Source organism: Panonychus citri, unplaced genomic scaffold (assembly GCF_014898815.1).
Source record: "Panonychus citri isolate SS breed McGregor unplaced genomic scaffold, ASM1489881v1 Contig00073, whole genome shotgun sequence".
Lineage (NCBI taxonomy): Eukaryota > Metazoa > Arthropoda > Arachnida > Trombidiformes > Tetranychidae > Panonychus > Panonychus citri.
The window spans coordinates 35,870-54,435 of NW_026515478.1; the positions used below are offsets into that span (position 1 = coordinate 35,870).

Sequence of the window (18,566 nt, forward strand, 5' to 3'; positions counted from 1 at the left end):
TCGTCTTGATTGGGTCTTATTTTCAATGCGCTCCTTATTTTAGTTCCAGATTGAGGAACGGTGTCAATTATCAGGGTTGACAAATTTTCACCGGTTTTACTGTCCAAATAGGCCTTTGTATTTCAATTGGTGGAATGGTGATGTCGAAACGAGATCTTTCTTGTAATCGGCCAACTTGGAAAACTTAAAGCCTGCTGAAATTAAACGAATTTCATCACAGCAAAACTTATGAATACCGAAGTAGACAATGTTATTGTAAATCGACAAATTTGGACAAACAGACATTAGACTTCAAATTGTCTTTAAGACAATGTCTTATAAAGATGACCGTTTGAAACAACACAAAGAAGCAATTTTCTAAAAGAAAATCTCAAGGAAAACAAGTTGAGAGGGAAGAACGAGTTCCAAAAAAATCCAACTCATTGATGAAAGTTGAGCCTGCAGAAGTGATTAAAGAGTGTAACGTAAGGGTGATTAATCCTGCAAGTGATTAGCGGTTAGTTTAATCTTTCAAAAAAGATCAGTTTAAAGGTCGGACGTTCATACTCTCTTCAACTTCTGCTTTAAACATTATCTCCAGCGTTGGATTGGCGTATAAAAATATTAGATCACGATTGATTAATCAGTAACAAATTTAGTAACTCACTCACCATCTGAATCACCTTTATTATTATCATCGTCATCATCAATCACTTGCCATCTTCATCACCTCCTTCATCTCTCAGTTGCAACAACATTAGGTTACCATATAGCAAGATAGATTAACATCAATAGATATTCGTGATTTATTGCGAAAGAATTAGATGAAGAGTAATGGAACAACAAAGCAACAACTGAATAACAACACAACAATCACATTCACATTCACAACAAGCTCAATAACTTTTACCATCCTCATCAGTTAATCTGTTTATACCGCCAAAAGAGATGATCCTGATAGATTAGCTTAATAAAAACAAGTATGGTTATTGGTTCTCAATCACAGTCTCCAAATAGGATAAACGGTATAACCAATGGTCATAGTCGAGTCCACCGGTATTAATATCCTTGTATTTAAACCTAATACACCATTTAAAGGTCCATCAGATTCTAATAAGAATTGGGGTGAAACCTTTGAAACCTTTCCTCCGAGGATCCCTTTTAAACCGGGTGGTTAACATGTTATGAGTTGGATGGGATTATTCTTGCTTCTTTATCCCGGTTGTGATTCTTACATGAAGATTGTTTGATTGATAAGATTTGAAACTTTTTTTTCGATAGAAAAGTTTGACAATCACAAAACTTTAAAGTTAAAATAATGAAAAGTTCATTAAAAGATGATAACTTTATGGATGAAAAAACACTCTGGTCACAATTAAATTTTTTCAAGAATTAGTGCGTAAAAGTTAATCAGAAGAAGAAGAAGAATTGCAATCATCAATTTCGCAAAGACTATTTTTCTTGATTTCTTCAGCTTTTTGCTGTTGTTTAATTAATCTTTCAATAGTTCGTCGTTTAGCCGAAACCAGTCTGTGAGAGAACCAATCCTCTAGATTAATAGCCGGGTCTTTGGAAACTTTTTCAAGTAAATGATCAGGATTCTGGAAATGATCAACAACAAGTGAAATGAATAATTTCTGTGAGAAACGAGAAAAAGTTAATTCAACCTTAAATTAACTTACTCTAAGGAAATTCTCGATATATTGTAGTACATAGAGACCTGAGTCGAATTGATTTGTTTGCTTAGGCACTTTGAGATAAATATCAGGCATTACACTTTTACTAAAACTTTTCTCAGTCGTTTTCTTTGATTCCCATTCTTTAGCTAGAAAGAGTCGTAATGGTCCAGATAATCCAGATTTACGATGATCTAGTTGAGTCGAGTCCATGAAAAGTATGCGAGGCCTAAAAAGAGAACAAATTTCAGGATAAGATATCATTGAATTAGACATGAATTTAAATTAAACTAATGAAATTAATCTAAAACCTTTTTGAACTTTTCGCATTGAATGCTGCTTTGTCCATGAGAGGAACTTTTCTTGGATAACAAATGATTGCCAAAAACCAATGACAGAATTTATGAATTGGTATAATTAAAAAGTCCTTTTCGAAAATGTTCACATTTTTTGTCCAATTCTCCACTCTATTGTGGTGTCTATTAGAAAGCCAGAACAGATTGGAGAGAGAATAGATTAAAATTGGATAGAAAAATTAAGAATGATTTGAAGATTTTTAAGTACGATTACACAAATGACAGAGCTGCTGAAATTGATTATCATAATTTACAGTTTAAATAGAGAACTTTCAAGGAAACGACTCGATGAACAGTTAATAAGTCAACAAACATAAGAATTTAAATCGTACGTACATTCTTATGCCCCTGAAACCACACTTCGATGCTCGCCATTTACGGGTAAGATTGTAGTAAAGAGATGAACTGAAAATGTAGCATCTTTCGGCGATGTCTGGGGATGTTAAGTCTTTTCGATATACCTATGAATTAAAGAGAAAGTGTGAGTATTAGTAAATTAAGCCTATTATTAATTTTCAAAGATAAAGAAACTTACTTGAGATAGAAACCAAAGATTGTATCATTTATGTTTGCCCTTCCTCCAAACAAGCGAGATCCGATTGACGGATTGAGATATGTTCAACTTCGTCAATAGGTGGATAACTGAAGAGACGATCATCACTGGATAAGAAGAAGATTATATTTTAGATTATATACATAATACGAGTGATCATTAAAAAGTCATCACCGCTCAATTGTGATCTAGAATAAATTACCTATTTGATACTACGGTATTTGCGTTTCCAATTTCATCTTCACTATTGATCTCAACAATGGAAGTCGTTTCGTCTGTTTTTTAATTCGAAGTCTTCTTTACTCTTAGGAATGAAGATGGAGGGACGTTGAAGATTTTACTGTCGGTTGTTGAGAAGAGTTATTTAATAAGTCGAAGTATTGATGAGCACTAACAGATAGATTTCTATCAAGTTTCCAAGTGACAGTATTGAAGGTGGCGAAATACTCTTCCAATAGATTTTGAATTTCTTCATTCTTTCCGTTCAATTGCACTGCCACACGAATGGTTCCTTCTGGTACAATTAGAATCAAAAAACTTATGAATAAGTAGAAATAGCTTTAGATAGATTTAAGAAAGGGACAAGTAAAGCTAAATAGCTTCTTCATCTTCGATTAAGTGTATAAGATTCATAAATTGAATAACAATTGGATAAGAGTTGAAAAAAAAGTGAAAGAGCAATGAAAACAAATACATACCCATGTGATCACCTTGATTCCGTTGTATTTGTAATGATTCGCATATTTTGAAACTCGAACTTGGAACAGTTTCTATGATCAGGGTTAACAATTCTGTTCTACTATCGAAATAGGCTCTTTGTATATCAATTGGAGAAATGGTAATGGCCAAATTCGGTCTTCCTGGTGAAGAAACTCGAACAAACTTAATACCTGCTGAGATTAAATGAATCTCTTTACAGGTGAATTTATGAATACCGAATAAGACAGAATTGTTGTGAACTGATAAAGTTTGATTAACCTCCATGTTAAACACGAAATTGTCTGAATTTGAACTTGAATAGTTCGTTTCGTGTTGATGATTGTTGAGAATGATTGTTCAAGAAATCAAGATATTTATGGACACTTCGTGATAAAACTCTCTCAAATTTCCAAGTCAATACATTAAAGCACGAAAAATATTCATCCAATATTCTGTGAATTTCAGCACCTTTTCCGGCAAATTGAATAAGAACACGAATGGATTCTTGAAGTTTAATTGAGCAAAAAAAACAGAGTAGAAAATTAGTACAAAAAAAGTCAAAAAGTTTAGTTTGGTTACAATCAAACTCTGAAGGTGATCAAAGTGACAAACAAATAAATACCTTGATTGTCTCCATGGGCTGGATTTGGTTTAATTTGTAATTCTTTGCTTATTTTAATTCCAGATTCAGGAACAGTTTCTATGATCAGGGTTGACAAATTGTCACCAGTTTTACTGTCAAAATAAGCTCGTCGTATATCAATTGGTGGAATGAAAACATCGGAAAATGTGAAATCTTCATCTTAATATTTACCAACTTAATTCCTCTTGACAAAACGAACTTCTTTACAGGTGAATTTATGAACACCAAAGTAGACTGAGTGTTTGTAAACGGTTAAAAGTTGATCATCCATGTGAGACATCAAATTGTATAAAAAAGACAGAGAGAGAATTTCGAACGAGTCAAAGTAAAAAACAGAAAGAAAAACACGTGGATAGATAAGAACGATGGAGATTTATAGAGAGATTTAAATATTAGCAAAAACCAGAATTTTATTGAAACTTTTTCGTTCCAAGTTGCCAACAAAAAGTAAACACTTACGACTTGACCAAAGTCACTTGACCAATAAGAAGTTGATTTTCTCTCCCGCGAAATTTGAAGTCAAATAATCGATTTTTTGTTCGAGTTTCGATTCATTGAAAAATCTAAGAACGGAACATCTCAGAGAGAATAACTTTTCCATTTTCCCTCTCTTCAAGTTACACATAGAATAAAGTTTGATTGAATGTCAATTTTTGACCAACAATTAGGTTGCCATCATAGAGATTTACAATTCTACAGATTAGATTCTACAGATTAACTTCTCATAGATGATGGATTAACTTTTGAATAAATTGAATCAAACACATTAATTTTCAATAACAAAGATAATCTTGTACGAGTTCCAAAAAATCCAACAATTGGATTCCAACTCATTGATGGTAGTTGAGCCTGCAGAAGTGATTAAAGAGTGTAACGTAAGGGTGATTAATCCTGCAAATAATTAGCGGTTAGTTTAATCTTCCAAAAAAGATCAGTTTAAAGGTCGGACGTTCACACTCTCTTCAACTTCTCCTTTAAATATTATCTCCAGCTGAAGGTTTAATTTACTTAATCTTGATTAATCACTTAATTCTCTGGAACAAATGATGAGTAAGAATCAGTAATGTTAACAATTGATTCACTTTTAAGTCGTTAAATTACAACAAAAATTGAATCAGATCAATTGGCAAAGTATTGGGTTAGTCTCAAAGAAAAGGTAAATTAACAAGTTAATCAGTGGAATTCCGAATCTGTCCTTCACTAATACAGATCAATTTAAGGTTCGAATGGAGATTTCAATTAATAAATAATAACACAGAATTTAACTAATATAATTAATCTTTTATTTTGACAAAATCTCATAAGAGTAAAGGTAAAGATAATTGAAAATTCATTAAGTGAGAAACATGAATCGTATTCTGGTGAAAAGTTAGAATAAGACTGATCCATAATTAACTTCATCTTCTATTTATAAATTTTCTTCATTGAAATTTTGACCGTTAATTGTTACCATTTAACCAGAAAATCTATCATAAGATAATCAATCATTTTCATCAAATTTCAGTTAAGTTAACTTATTGTTTTTCTTGATGATGATTGATGTTAATTTTGAGACAATTTTAGTGAACATTTTATCTTAAGATAAATAAAAGAAAAGAAAATTAATGAAAAAGAAAAAGAAAGAAAAGAAGAGAATAGACTTTCTGTCTGTTCAAGAGGTTAATTGGTAATGTGAGACATCAAGTCTGATTGTTTTGTTAATCTTTTTTCTTGGAGAAATATCAGTTATGTGTTAATAGTCACATAAACAAGTTGTTCTATTATTATTAAACTGTGATTGGTAATCTATTTTAACTGAATCTAATTACTGTGAGTAACTAAAGTTAATTGTTGAGATTAAATGAAGTAAAATGATTAAAGTTAATTGTTAACCAGAAATTAACAAATGAACTGAGAGGTTCGTGATGATCAACCCTACACAGCGTTGGATTGGCGTATAAAAATGGATCACGATTGATTAATCAGTAACAAATTTAGTTGAATTTTAATTTTTGATCAACAATATGGTTGCTATCACAGTCATTATAAACCATTCAACTAAACACTGGTTGAGGATTAATTTCTGAACGGATGGATTTACAATCAAAGCAATTGAATCAAACAAATAAACTTGACAAGTTTAACTTGTCAATAACAGAGATAATCTTGTGATAGTTTCTTTTACAGTAACAACTAGTTAACGAGATGATAACAATGTTGTGATGTTAATTGATTAACGATTGAATATGCACTATTTCCCTGTCGTTTCTCTTGTCAATGAATTGTTTGTGAATAGTTTGGAAATACATGATAAACAGAGTATATAAGTGAAAGAAATGATAATAAATAATCTCTGGTAACTGGAATTTTGATGTATTCATTTAGGTGCAGTTGATTCATCAAGAATTAGTAAGTAGAAATTTCGGAATCAGCAAAAGAATAAGAACTAGAAGAAGAAGAAGAAGAAGAAGAAGAGATTTCTTCATCGGTTTCACAAAGACTATTTTTCTTGATTTCTTCAGCTTTTCGCTGTTGTTTAATTAATCTTTTGATAGTTCGTCGTTTAGCCGAAACCAGTCTGTGAGAGAACCAATCCTCTAGATTAATAGCCGTGTCTTTGGAAACTTTGTCAAGTAAATGATCAGGATTCTGGAAATGATCAACAATAAATGAAATGAGTTAATTTATGTTTGAAACAAGCAAAAGTTAATTCAACCTATAAATTAACTTACTCTAAGGAAATTCTCGATATATTGTAGTACATAGAGACCTGAGTCGAAATCATTGTTTTGCTTAGGCACCTTGAGATAAATATCAGGCATTACACTTTTACTAAAACTTTTCTTAGTCGTTTTCTTTGATTCCCATTCTTTAGCTAGAAAGTGTCTTAATGGTGCAGCTAATCCACATCTACTATGAGCACTTTGAGTCGAGTCCATGAAAAGTATGCGAGGCCTAAAAAGAGACCAAATTTCAGGATAAGATATCATTGAATTAGACATGAATTTCAATTAAACTGATGAAATTAATTTAAAACCTTTTTGCATTTTTCTCATTGAATGCAACTTCGTCCATGAGAGGAACTTTTCTTGGAAAACAAATGATCGCCAAAAACCAATGACTGAATTTATGAATTGGTATAATTAGAAAGTCCTTTTCGAAAATGTTCACATTTTTTGTCCAATTCTTTACTCTATTGTAATATTTATCAGAAAGCCTGAAAAGATTGGAGAGAGGATAGATTAAAATTGGATAGATGAATCAAGAATTTTTATCCATGATAACACAATTGACAGAGTTGCTGAAATTGATTATCATTCAATTTACAGTTGAAATAGAGAATCTTCATGGCGAACGATTCGATAAGCAGTAAATAAGTCAACAGGTATAAAATGTACGTACGATTTTCTGCCCGGCGTTGTAACCTCCAATGTTTGAGGTTTATGGGTGAGATTGTAGTAAAAAGATGAACTGAAAATGTAGCATCTTTCGGCGATATCTGGGGATGTTAAGTCTTTTTCAATATACCTATGAATCGAAGATAATGTGATATGTATTAGTAAAAGATTAAGCCTATGATCAATTTTCAACGATAACAATGGCTTACTTAAGATAGAAACCCAGGATTGCATCATTTATTTGTTGCCCTTCCTCCAAACAAGCGAGATCCGATTGACGAATTGAGATATGTTCAACTTCGTAAATGGGAATAGGTGGATAACTGAAGAGACGATCATCACTGGATAAGAAGAAGATTATTATATTAATAACTAATTACATAATAAGAGCGATCACTAAAAAGCAAATTGAACTCATCACCATTCAATTGTGATCTAGAATAAATTACCTATTTGATACTGCGGTATTTGCGTTTTCAATTTTATCTTCACTATTGATCTCAACAATGGAAGTCGTTTCGTCTGTCTTTAAATTCGAAGTCTTCTTTTTACTCTTAACCAATTGAGGGGAAAAAAGAGTACAGGGAGATTTATGAGCGGAAGAAGACGTTGAAGATTTTACTGTCGGTTGTTGAGAAGAGTTATTTAATAAATCGAAGTATTGATGAGCACTAACAGATAGATTTCTGTCAAGTTTCCAAGTGACAGTATTGAAGGTGGCGAAATACTCTTCCAATAGATTTTGAATTTCTTCATTCTTTCCGTTCAATTGCACTGCGACACGAATTGTTCCTTCTGGTACAATTAGAATAAAAAAACTTATGAATAAGTAGAAATAGCTTTAGATAGATTTAAGAAAGGGACAAGTAAAGCTAAATAGCTTCTTCATCTTCGATTAAGTGTATGAGATACATAAATTGAATAACAATTGGATAAGAATTGAAAAAAAGTGAAAGAGCAATGAAAACAAATACATACCCATGTGATCACCTTGATTCCGTTGTATTTGTAATGATTCGCATAGTTTGAAACTCGAACTTGGAACAGTTTCTATGATCAGGGTTGACAAATTCTCACCAGTTTTGCTGTCAAAATAGAACTTTTGTATATCAATCGGAGAAATGGTAATGGCCAAATTCGGTATTCCTGGTGCAGATACTCGAACAAACTTAATACCTTTTGAGATTAAACGAAGCTCTTCACAGGTGAATTTATGAATACCAAATAAAATAGAATTGTTGTGAACCGATAAAGTTTGATTAACCTCCATGTTGAACACGAAATTGTCTGAGTTTGAACTTGAAACGTCTATTGCTCGTATTGATGATTGTTGAGAATAATTTTCCAGAAAATCAAGGTATTTATGGACACCTCGCGATAAAACTCTCTCAAGTTTCCAATTCACTTGGCTAAAGAAAGAAAAATATTCATCCAATATTCCTTTAATTTCTTCACCTTTTCCGGTAAATTGAACAAGAATACGAATGGACCCTCCTAGGAAAATTGAGAAGAGGAAAAAAACAAAGTAAGAAATTAGAATAACAAAGCGATGAGATAAAAGATAGAGGGTAAACAAAAGAAAAGCTAAAACCACTCCAGATAAATTATACCTCGAGAATTATATTACAATTAAGGGAGAGACAAAAAAAGAGCAGTTAACTGCTATATGGACGCTAACATCGAGACATTAATTGTGATAAAAAACACACAAGTCAATAAGTGGGAAGTGACAGTTGACCGAGATAAACTGTGTTGGGACAAAAATTAGATAACCACCAAAATAAATAAGTGAAATAGAGATACCTGAATTAGCAGCTTGATTAAGTTTCAATTTCAAACATATTAGCATCCCAGATTCAGGAACAGTTTCTGCGATCAGGGTTGACAAATTGCCTCCAGTTTTACTGTCAAAATAGGCTTTTTTTATATCAATTGGAGGAATGGTGATGTTGAAACGAGGTTTTTCTTGGACTTGACAAACTTGGTGAAACTTGAGGCCTCCTGGAAGCAAATGAATTTCATCACAGTAAAATTTATCAACACCAAAGTAGACAATGTCATTGTAAATCGATAAAGTTTGATTAACCATGAGAGATATCAAATTGTCGCAGTTAAGATGACAGGAAGAGGGAATAAGGAAACATCAACAGCGTACAACTGGGAGAGAAACAAGTTGATAAGGAAGAACGAGAATAAAAAATAGAAACAATTGCTCGATTGTTGAAGAAAATAAATTGCTTGACTGAAGATTGAAGATCGTACATCAAAAAATTCAGCTCATAATGGAGAAAATTGAAAATTAATTCTAATTTAGAGTTTATAAAGTTTTGATTGTAAATAATTAAGGAATTGTTGATAAAGGGAATAGAAAAAAAGCTAAACAGAAAAAACTCTTTTCTCCCGCGAAATTTGAAAGATAAATTCTAAGTAATTTCGATCCATCAAAATCCTTGGAACTTGTATGCGAAAAGCAATTCGAGCCATTATTTTGTCCTCTTTTCTACGAATATTTTCTCGCCAATTTAATAAACTCGTTGGATTGCAAAATAACAACTTTGATAGAGCAACGAATGGATTTTTGAAAACTTTTTTCTTCAAACTTCTCTCTTGAAAACGCTATCAGTTCACGATTGATTCGTAGCATAATTGTTTATGCATTATATCATCTTCTGTTCTCATCAGCAATTATTATCAGTGATTATCATTTAAAATCTTAATCTCCTTATTTACACTTTTGTTCGATCAAATTTTTGATTGTTCGTCGTTTAGAAGAGACATGAGAAAGAGAAAACCAATCTTCCAGATTGTAAGCAGGATCTTTGCAAATTCTTTCAAGTAGACAATCAGGATTCTGGAAATGATCAAGAATGAACAAAATGAATGAATTTGAGTTGTCGAAAAGAAAAAGTTAACTGAACCTTCAAATAAACTTACTATTAAGAAATTTTCAATATTTTGTAGTACATAAAGTCCACAGTCGAAGTCGTTAATTTGCTTAGGTAATTTGAGATAAATATCAGGCATTGAACTTTTACTGAAGTTTTTCTTTGACGTTTGATTTGATTCCCATTCTTTAGTTAGAAAGTGTCTTATTGGTTCGGAAAATGCAAGCTCGCTATTAACTATTTGAGCTGAGTCCATGAAAAGTATACAAGGTCTGGAGAGAAAAAAATTTCCATAGGATTAGATATGAATGTCTCATTGAAGAGATTATGAAATCAATCTAATCTCACTACCTTTTGGGACTTTTTTCGATTTCATTAGGTAGAATCTCATTCATCGATGGCACTTTTCTTGGATAACATATGATTACCAAAAACCAATGACCAGATTTGTTAATTGGCATGATTATAAAATCTTTATGGAAGATATTGACATTTTTAGTCCAATTTTTTACTCCTTTGTAGCATCGATCAAATACTCTGCTTAGATTTGTGAGAGAAAATATAAAATTACATGGAAAATTATTAAAGGTGTAAGATAATTGCTAATCATTAGATGACACAAAAGGATATTCACTCGTACAATTTGCTATCCAGAGTTTGAGCCTTTCGCATTCTTTGGGTGAGCTTGTGATAGAAAAATACACTAAATATGTAGCTTCTTTGGGCGATGTCTGATGCTGTTAAGTTTCTCTCGATGTACCTGTGAAAGGGAAAGATGATGTGATTAGCAATTTGAACGAAGACTTTCATTGAGAATTGAAAGATAATTAGCACTCACTTGAGATAGAAACCTAAGATTGTTTCATTTACATGTTGCCCTTCGTCCAAACAAGAAAGATCCGATAGGCGAATTGAGATACGTTCAGTTCTATCGGGTGGATATCTGAAGAGAAGATCATCTCTGGATAAAAAGAATTATAAAAATTACAATTAAGAATAAGCTTTAGAGTTAAGTAAAGTAAATTACTTAGTTGATTTTGAGCCTTTTAAGCGAAACTGGTTTTCAGTAGGATCGTCACGATCGATTTCAATGATGGAACTGGTTGATTTTGGCTTTGAAACATTCGGCCGCCATGTTGATGATGATCGCTGAGAACAATTGTTAATAAAACCTAAGTATTTCTTGACTCTTCGACACGGAGTCATCTCAAGTCTCCATATAACTGAATTAAAGGAGGAAAAACTGTCTTCAAATAAGGATTCAAGGTCTCCCTTTTCATTGTATAATCGAACACCAACAAGAATGGTTCCTTCTAATTACAATATTGAGAAGCACAAAGTACACAAAGTATTAGAAAAATATAAGAAAATAAGAGAAGATCAATTAATTACCTGTGTAATCACTTTGTTTCGGGTCTATTTTTAGTGCTTCTCTTATTAAGCTTGCAGATTCAGGAACAATTTCTAAGACCAGTGTTGAAAAATAATCATCCTTTCATAGTCAAAATAAGCTCGATGTATATGAATGAGTGGAATGGTGATATTAAAACGAGATCCTTCTGATGTTGACAACTGAAAAAACTTAATACGTTCTGAAATTAAACAAAATTGCTCACAGAGAAATCCATGAACACCAAAGTAGACAGAGTTGTAGCAACTAGATAAACTTAAACGATAATCTGACATGATGTTTTCGCATTTAAGATGACAGAAAAAATGAATAAGAAACAGTTGAAACAATCAAAGAAAAGTTGTATCAGAAAGGGATTTTAACCAAGAAAGAGTAGCAAAAGTTAATCGATTTTTGAAGAAGAAAAATCGGAAGAGATCGACGTTCAAAAGATCGATTCAATGATAACCTAATAAAGAGTTAGAACGGAACATCTCAAGAACATTTATAATGTATCGAATTTAAATTGTGCACTGAGGCCAAAAGGTCAGTTTTCTTCATGTGAAAATATCAAAGTTAATCACTTTAGTACCGTATACTTAATATCAATGTAAGTAGTTCAGCTCTTAATTAATGGTGGATCAATATATGATATATGAACTTTTCATTGTTTCTTTTATAGTAAAAATTAAATAAAAAGACTACTGTACAATTAAATTGTAATATCAATTAACCATGTTCATTGATTCATCTTAATCAATTGGCTCGAAATTATCACTCAAAAGTTAAATGGTGCAAAGATTTTTCTCCAATTGTTAGTGAGTTAATAATTAATTTTCTCCAATCCATGAAATTATGGTGTACTCATTTAATCCGAGTAAAATTGATTCCGAATTAGTTAGAAGAAAATCAGCTATCAACTATCATCATCAGTTTCCATCATTTCGCCCTGATGATTTTCTTTCTCTCAGCTGCTTCTCGCTGTTGCTTAATCAATCTTTAATTGTTCGTCGCTGAGAAGAGACCAGTGCAAGAGAAAACCAATCTCCAAGATCAATAGAAGAATCATCTTGGATTTTCTCGAACAAACCATCCGGGTCCTGAAAATGACAAAGAATTAACACAATTAGAGAGAACAAGTTAACCTTCAGATTAACTTACTCTTAGGAAAATCTCAATACATCGTAGTACATAAAGTCCAGAGTCGAAGTCATTGTTTTGCTTAGGCACCTTGAGATAAATATCAGGCATTACACTTTTACTAAAACTTTTCTTTGTTTTTTTCTTTGATTCCCATTCTTTAGCTAGAAATTGCCGTAATGGCTCAGCTAATCTACGTCTACTATTATCTTCTTGCAGTGAATCCATGATTAGTATGCATGGTCTAAATAGGGAAAAGTTTAAGAGGATCAGAGATGAATTTCAGATAAACTTGATGTAATTAAAAAGTACTTTTTTCTTTCTTTGCAGCCGAACCAACGGATAGAACTTTTCTTGGATAACATATGACAACCACTAACCAATGACAATTCTGGAGATTAACTGGGATAATTATAAAGTCTTTTTTGAAGATATCAATATCTTTCGTCCAATTCTTGACTCTATTGTAGTATCCATCAGAAAGCCTGGATAAATTTGTATTAAGAGAATAAATAAAATTAAACAAAGTATCAAATGTTCAATCAATCAAAAAATCAATCAATTCCGATTAAACGAAAACAAGAGTTACTGGTGTTAATTATCATTTGATTTACTGTTGATTATTGATAAATAAGAATCGCCACTTGACCAAAGGTCTGCAGGTTTTGGTTGCACGTACGTTTGGTAGTCCGAAGTCTCAACCTCCTTTGCTTGAGGCACATCAGTGAGCTTGTCATAGAAAAATGAACTAAATAAGTAAATTCTTCTGGAAATATCTGGTGCTGTCAAATCTATTTCGATGTACCTATGAAAGAGAGAAATGAGCATATATGACATAAGAACGAATTAAAGTTTCCATGGTTAGAAATTACTTAAGATAAAATCTAATATTGTATGATTTAAAGACTGTCCTACTTCCAAACAAGACAGATCTGATTTGCGAACTAGGATACTTCCAGTTTCGTCAGGTGGATAACTAAAGAGATGATCATCACTAGATAAAAATCGAAAATTTAAAAATGACAATTATTGATAGAATTATTAATTAGCATTGGGGAATGATAGTCACTGTATGATGAGAGCAAATTGTATTAAATAATTATATTATAAGAATGGTAATTAAGAATAATCTTTAGAACTCGATGTAGATTAAAAGCAGATTGGAGTAAATCACCTATTCGTGACTGTTACGTTACGATCAGTGGCACTTCCAGCATCACGATTTATTTTGTGCCAAGTAATAGTTGTTGATTCATTCGATTTTGATATTGTAGATTCAGTCTTGATCCCAATCTGAATAGGAGTCTGATTTAATTGTAGAAGATGATCCAAGGGAAGATGATGATGATGTTGTTGTTGTGAATAATTGCTTAAGAAATCAAAATATTGATGGACACTAAGAGATAAGGTTCTCTCAAGTTTCCAAGTGATCGAATTGAAGATGGCAAAATATTCTTCCAATGATCTCTGAATTTCTTGACTTTTTCCCTTCAATTGCACAGCAACACGAATGGTTCCTTCTAGTATATTGGACAAGAAACAACAGACAGAAATAAAAAGAGAAGATTAGATCATCGAAGCTAAATTATAATTCGATAGTGTGTTAAATTCATAGTGATTAAGAATTAAGCGAAAACTGATGTTAAGTTAAAGAATAAAAACATACCAATGTGATCACTTTGATTCGGTTTTATTTGTAATGATTCGCATATTTTGAAACTCGAACTTGGAACAGTTTCTAAGATCAGGGTTAACAATTCTGTTCTACTATCGAAATAGGCTCTTTGTATATCAATCGGTGGAATGGTCATAACAAAATCTGGTCTTCCTGGTGAGGAAACTCGAACAAACTTAATACCTGCTGAGATTAAATGAATCTCTTCACAGGTGAATTTATGAACACCAAAGTAGACAGAATTATTGTGAACTGACAAAGTTTGATTAACCTCCATGTTGAACACTGAATTGTCGTAATTTGGACTTGATACGTTCGTTTCTCGTGTTGATGATTGTTGAGAATGATTGTTCAAGAAATCAAGATATTTATGGACACTTCGCGATAAAACTCTCTCAAATTTCCAAGTGAATGCAGCAAAGCACGAAAAATATTCATGCAACTTTCTATGAATTTCTACACCTTTTCCGGCAAATTGAATAAGAACACGAATGGATTCTTGAAGTTTAATTGAACCAAAAAAAAACAGTAGAAAATTAGTACAAAAAAGTCAAAAAAGTTTAGTTTGGTTACAATCAAACTCTGAAGGTGATCAAAGTGACAAACAAATACATACCTTGAGTGTCTCCATGGGCTGGATTGGGTTTAATTTGTAATTCTTTGCTTATTTTAATTCCAGATTCAGGAACAGTTTCTATGATCAGGGTTGACAAATTGTCACCAGTTTTACTGTCAAAATAAGCTCGTCGTATATCAATTGGTGGAATGAAAACATCGGAAAATGTGAAATCTTCCAATCTTAATATTTGGACCAATTTAATTCCTCTTGGGCTTAAACGAACTTCTTTACAGGTGAATTTATGAACACCAAAGTAGACTGAGTGTTTGTAGACGGTTAAAAGTTGATTGTCCATGTGAGACATCAAATTGTCGTATTAAAAAAGAAAAGAGAATTTGGAACCAGCCAAAGTAAAAAACACGTGGATAGATAAGAACGATGGAGATTTATAGAGAGATATAAATATTTGCAGAAACCAGAATTTTATTGAAACTTTTTCGTTCCAACTTGCCAACAAAAAGTAAACACTTGATCCAAGTCACTTGACCAATAAGAAGTTTGATTTTCTCTCCCGCGAAATTTGAATTTGAATAATCGATTTTTTGTTCGAGTTTCGATTCATTGAAAAATCTAAGAACGGAACATCTCAGAGAGAATAACTTTTCCATTTTCCCTCTCTTTAAGTTACACATAGAATAAAGTTTGATTAAATGTCAATTTTTGACCAACAATTAGGTTGCCATCATAGAGATTTACAATTCTAGAGATTAGATTCTACAGATTAACTTCTCATAGATGATGGATTAACTTTTGAATAAATTGAATCAAACACATTAATTTTCAATAACAGATATAATCTTTACATTGCTGCTTTAACTGTAACAAGCAAATAACAAGATTATAATTAGATTATAAAATGGATTACCATTCTTACGGTTGATTCATCTGAATCATTTGGTACGAAATTTATATGAAACGTTAAATAAATGGTACAGAAGATTTTTTTCCAATGATTGAATTGAATCTTCCCTCATTTCTCAAAATTTTTCGTTATAATGTTGATACTAATTATTGAAATGAAATTATCTGGGAGAGAATCAGTTATCAACTAACGTCATCAATTTTCATCATTTAACACCATTTTCATTTTTCTCAGCTGCTTCTCTCTGTTGTTTAATCAATCTTTTGATTGTTCGTCGTTTAGAAGAGGCCAATGTAGAAGAAACCAATCTCCAAGATCAATAGCAGGATCTAAGCAAATTTTTCAAGTAAATAATCAGGATTCTGGAAATGATTAAGGATAAAAAGATGAATTAATCAAAGTTGTCGAAAAGAAAACTTGACTTAACCTTCAAATTAACTTACTCTCAAGAAATTTTCAATGCATGTAATCACATAAAGGCCTCCATCAAAGGCGTTGTATGCTTAGGCACCTTGAGATAAATATCAGGAATTGCACTTTTACCAAAATTTTTCTTTGACGATATCTTGACTTGCCATTCTTTGGTTAGAAAGTGTCTTAATGGTGCAGCTAATCCACATTTATCATGAGCACTTTGAAGTGAATCTAAGAAAAGTATACGGGGCCTAGAGACCAAATTTCAAAAGGATTAGAAATAAATTGCAAATGAAACTGGTGAAATTAATCTAATACCTTTTTGGGTGTTTTTCAATTTCTATCGGTAAATCCTGGCCCATGAATGGAACTTTTCTTGGATAACATATGATTGCCAAAAACCAATGACAAGATTTGTTGATTGGGATAATAATAAAGTCCTTTGCGAATATGTTTATATCTTTTGTCCAATTCTTGACTCTATTGTGATATTTTTCAGAAAGTCTGAATAAATTGAGGGAACAAATAAAATATAATTTATATATCAGAACATTGATGTTGATGAGATAACGAAAAGGCCATAACTACGGAAAAATTAGTGGTCAATTGATTTACTGTTTAGATCTTCACATAAACCAACAGTAAATCAACAGGCATGAAAAATTACATCACACTTACGATTGATGGTCTTCAGCATTCGATGCTCGAGTTTATGGGTGAGCTTGAAGTAAAAAGATGGACTGAAAATGTAGCTTCTTTCGGCAATATTTGGTGATGTTAAGTCTCTCTCGATATATCTATGTAAAGAAGAAAACATGATGAACATTAGATAGACAAAAGAAGACTATGATTAAATTTCATACAGTACTGAATAATGTACTTACTTAAGATAGAAACTCAAGATTTGATCGTTTATTTGTTGCCCTTCCTCCAAACAAGACAGATCAGATTGCCGAATTGAAATACATTCAGTTTCGTTGGGTGGATAACTGAAGAGAACAGCATCACTAGATAAAAAGAAAAGAATTAACAGAACAGCAATTAGATTAAGTCATCGAGCTTGAGTAGACTACCTATTTGATGCTGAGTCGTTTGAGTTACGCTGGTTTCTATTGCGATCTCCATCAATCATGGAAGATGATTCATCTGATTTGGGTCTTAAAACGTTCGTTTTAAAAGACTGTGCAGGCATTGAAGATGGCCCAAGAGTGGATGATGGTGTTGTTGTTGTCAATTGCTGAGAATAATTGTTCAGGAAATCAAAATATTGATGGACACTTATAGTTAAGGTTCTCTCAAATCTCCAAGTCCTTGATCCAAAGGCGAAAAATAATCTTCAATAGTTTGAAAAATTTCTTCACCGTTTCCGTTTAATTGAACAACAACACGAAGAGATCCTTGTAATTTGAGCGAGAAAAAAAAGAAAAGGTCGAAAATGAGTAAACATGAGATAAAATAAGAGAAACAATTCCATGCAAAAGAAAACGAAGATGGCGAAAAAAGAGAACCAAAACTCTTCAAGTTATAGGGAAATAGAAATACCTGAGTTATCAACTTGATTGGGCTCTATTCTCAAGGTGTCGCGTATTGTAGTTCCAGAATTGGGAACAGTTTCTAGGATCAGGGTTGACAAATTGTCATCAGTTTTACTGTCAAAATAGGCTCGTTGTACATCAATTGGTGGAATGGTGATGTTGAAACGAGATCTTTCTTGGATTTGACAAACTTGGGAAAACTTAATACCAGCTGAGACTAAATGAATTTCATCACAGCAAAACTTATCAACACCAAAGTAGACAATGTTATTGTAAATCGATAAAGTTGCAAAACAGCCATTAGACATCAAATTGTCTTATGAGGATGAGAATTTGAAACAATTATAAAGTAGAAAAAAAGTAAACAGATTGAGAGGGAAGAACGAAAATCAAAACAAAAATTTCACAATTTTTTAGATATAAAATTGATCGACTTTTAAAGATCAATCGCCAAATAATCCATTTCACTTTCGTTCAAAATTGATAGTCAATTTTAATTTAAAGTTGATTCAATTAAATTGAATCAATTTAATATTTAATAAATTAGACAAAAACAAAACCAAACAAAGAAATGAAAAAATTACTTTTAACCCGCGAAATTTGAATTCATTAATTTGAATATCAATTCATTCACATAATGAAGTTTTGAAATTACAATTAAAGACAATGAATAATAAATAAATCATCGACGATTAAAAACTTAATATCAGCTATTCAACCAAATAACCTGACTTAAACTAATCTGATCTTAATGTTAACTATT

The 18,566-nt window shown here is 32.0% G+C and overlaps 5 protein-coding genes across 7 annotated transcripts; all 5 read right to left on the reverse strand.

The window, feature by feature from the left end:
- Positions 1-1,040: 1,040 nt before the first annotated feature.
- LOC128386728 (sentrin-specific protease 6-like) lies at positions 1,041-3,574 on the reverse strand. The gene is made up of 7 exons (XM_053345802.1): positions 3,263-3,574; positions 2,892-3,078; positions 2,602-2,671; positions 2,348-2,472; positions 1,967-2,134; positions 1,662-1,884; positions 1,041-1,580 (listed from the first exon to the last, which is right to left on the reverse strand). Exons 1-7 carry the CDS (start codon positions 3,546-3,548, stop codon positions 1,386-1,388), a joined length of 1,254 nt encoding a protein of 417 aa, XP_053201777.1. The 5' UTR covers positions 3,549-3,574; the 3' UTR covers positions 1,041-1,385.
- Positions 3,575-5,863: 2,289 nt separating this feature from the next.
- On the reverse strand, positions 5,864-9,597 carry LOC128386720 (sentrin-specific protease 6-like). The gene is made up of 8 exons (XM_053345793.1): positions 9,087-9,597; positions 8,262-8,777; positions 7,733-8,078; positions 7,493-7,624; positions 7,288-7,413; positions 6,923-7,102; positions 6,618-6,840; positions 5,864-6,534 (listed from the first exon to the last, which is right to left on the reverse strand). Exons 1-8 carry the CDS (start codon positions 9,370-9,372, stop codon positions 6,292-6,294), a joined length of 2,052 nt encoding a protein of 683 aa, XP_053201768.1. The 5' UTR covers positions 9,373-9,597; the 3' UTR covers positions 5,864-6,291.
- A 195-nt stretch (positions 9,598-9,792) lies between these two features.
- On the reverse strand, positions 9,793-12,192 carry LOC128386722 (sentrin-specific protease 6-like). Of its 2 annotated transcripts, none has more exons than XM_053345797.1 (7): positions 11,561-12,192; positions 11,196-11,478; positions 11,007-11,129; positions 10,809-10,928; positions 10,520-10,705; positions 10,218-10,440; positions 9,793-10,134 (listed from the first exon to the last, which is right to left on the reverse strand). In XM_053345797.1, exons 2-7 carry the CDS (start codon positions 11,372-11,374, stop codon positions 10,006-10,008), a joined length of 960 nt encoding a protein of 319 aa, XP_053201772.1. In that variant the 5' UTR covers positions 11,375-11,478; positions 11,561-12,192; the 3' UTR covers positions 9,793-10,005. The 2 variants fall into 2 exon arrangements, with proteins under 2 accessions (XP_053201772.1, XP_053201771.1); XM_053345796.1 differs by having other exon boundaries at positions 11,196-11,481; positions 11,561-12,191.
- A 29-nt stretch (positions 12,193-12,221) lies between these two features.
- LOC128386721 (uncharacterized) lies at positions 12,222-18,298 on the reverse strand. 2 transcript variants are annotated; one of them, XM_053345795.1, is made up of 13 exons: positions 17,811-18,298; positions 17,342-17,665; positions 17,153-17,275; positions 16,947-17,065; positions 16,587-16,772; positions 16,298-16,519; positions 14,990-16,216; positions 14,365-14,871; positions 13,873-14,218; positions 13,614-13,692; positions 13,378-13,503; positions 12,720-13,183; positions 12,222-12,658 (listed from the first exon to the last, which is right to left on the reverse strand). In XM_053345795.1, the coding sequence occupies exons 7-11, from the start codon at positions 15,294-15,296 to the stop codon at positions 13,447-13,449; spliced, it is 1,296 nt and encodes a 431-aa protein (XP_053201770.1). In that variant the 5' UTR covers positions 15,297-16,216; positions 16,298-16,519; positions 16,587-16,772; positions 16,947-17,065; positions 17,153-17,275; positions 17,342-17,665; positions 17,811-18,298; the 3' UTR covers positions 12,222-12,658; positions 12,720-13,183; positions 13,378-13,446. The 2 variants fall into 2 exon arrangements, with proteins under 2 accessions (XP_053201770.1, XP_053201769.1); XM_053345794.1 differs by having other exon boundaries at positions 13,571-13,692.
- Positions 12,551-12,926, reverse strand: LOC128386729 (sentrin-specific protease 7-like). The gene is made up of 2 exons (XM_053345803.1): positions 12,720-12,926; positions 12,551-12,658 (listed from the first exon to the last, which is right to left on the reverse strand). The coding sequence occupies exons 1-2, from the start codon at positions 12,924-12,926 to the stop codon at positions 12,551-12,553; spliced, it is 315 nt and encodes a 104-aa protein (XP_053201778.1).
- Positions 18,299-18,566: the final 268 nt, after the last annotated feature.

Excerpts from the sequence above, each read along its gene's own strand:
- LOC128386728 (XM_053345802.1), bottom strand. The coding sequence starts at position 3,548 with ATGGAGGTTAATCAAACTTTATCAGTTCACAACAATTCTGTCTTATTC. Across the intron at positions 3,079-3,262 it reads GAATCAAGGTGATCACATGG|AAGGAACCATTCGTGTGGCA; the intron begins GTATGTATTTGT and ends TAATTGTACCAG. Across the intron at positions 1,581-1,661 it reads ATATCGAGAATTTCCTTAGA|AATCCTGATCATTTACTTGA; the intron begins GTAAGTTAATTT and ends GATCATTTCCAG.
- LOC128386720 (XM_053345793.1), bottom strand. The coding sequence starts at position 9,372 with ATGGTTAATCAAACTTTATCGATTTACAATGACATTGTCTACTTTGGT. Across the intron at positions 8,778-9,086 it reads TAATCAAGCTGCTAATTCAG|GAGGGTCCATTCGTATTCTT; the intron begins GTATCTCTATTT and ends CAATTTTCCTAG. Across the intron at positions 7,625-7,732 it reads AATACCGCAGTATCAAATAG|TGATGATCGTCTCTTCAGTT; the intron begins GTAATTTATTCT and ends CTTCTTATCCAG.
- LOC128386722 (XM_053345797.1), bottom strand. The coding sequence starts at position 11,374 with ATGACTCCGTGTCGAAGAGTCAAGAAATACTTAGGTTTTATTAACAAT. Across the intron at positions 10,441-10,519 it reads ATCGAAAAAAGTCCCAAAAG|ACCTTGTATACTTTTCATGG; the intron begins GTAGTGAGATTA and ends TTTTCTCTCCAG. Across the intron at positions 10,135-10,217 it reads ATATTGAAAATTTCTTAATA|AATCCTGATTGTCTACTTGA; the intron begins GTAAGTTTATTT and ends GATCATTTCCAG.
- LOC128386729 (XM_053345803.1), bottom strand. The coding sequence starts at position 12,926 with ATGGATTCACTGCAAGAAGATAATAGTAGACGTAGATTAGCTGAGCCA. Across the intron at positions 12,659-12,719 it reads GTATTGAGATTTTCCTAAGA|GACCCGGATGGTTTGTTCGA; the intron begins GTAAGTTAATCT and ends TGTCATTTTCAG.
- LOC128386721 (XM_053345795.1), bottom strand. The coding sequence starts at position 15,296 with ATGTCTCACATGGACAATCAACTTTTAACCGTCTACAAACACTCAGTC. Across the intron at positions 14,872-14,989 it reads AGCCCATGGAGACACTCAAG|AATCCATTCGTGTTCTTATT; the intron begins GTATGTATTTGT and ends TTAAACTTCAAG. Across the intron at positions 13,693-13,872 it reads AACGTAACAGTCACGAATAG|TGATGATCATCTCTTTAGTT; the intron begins GTGATTTACTCC and ends ATTTTTATCTAG.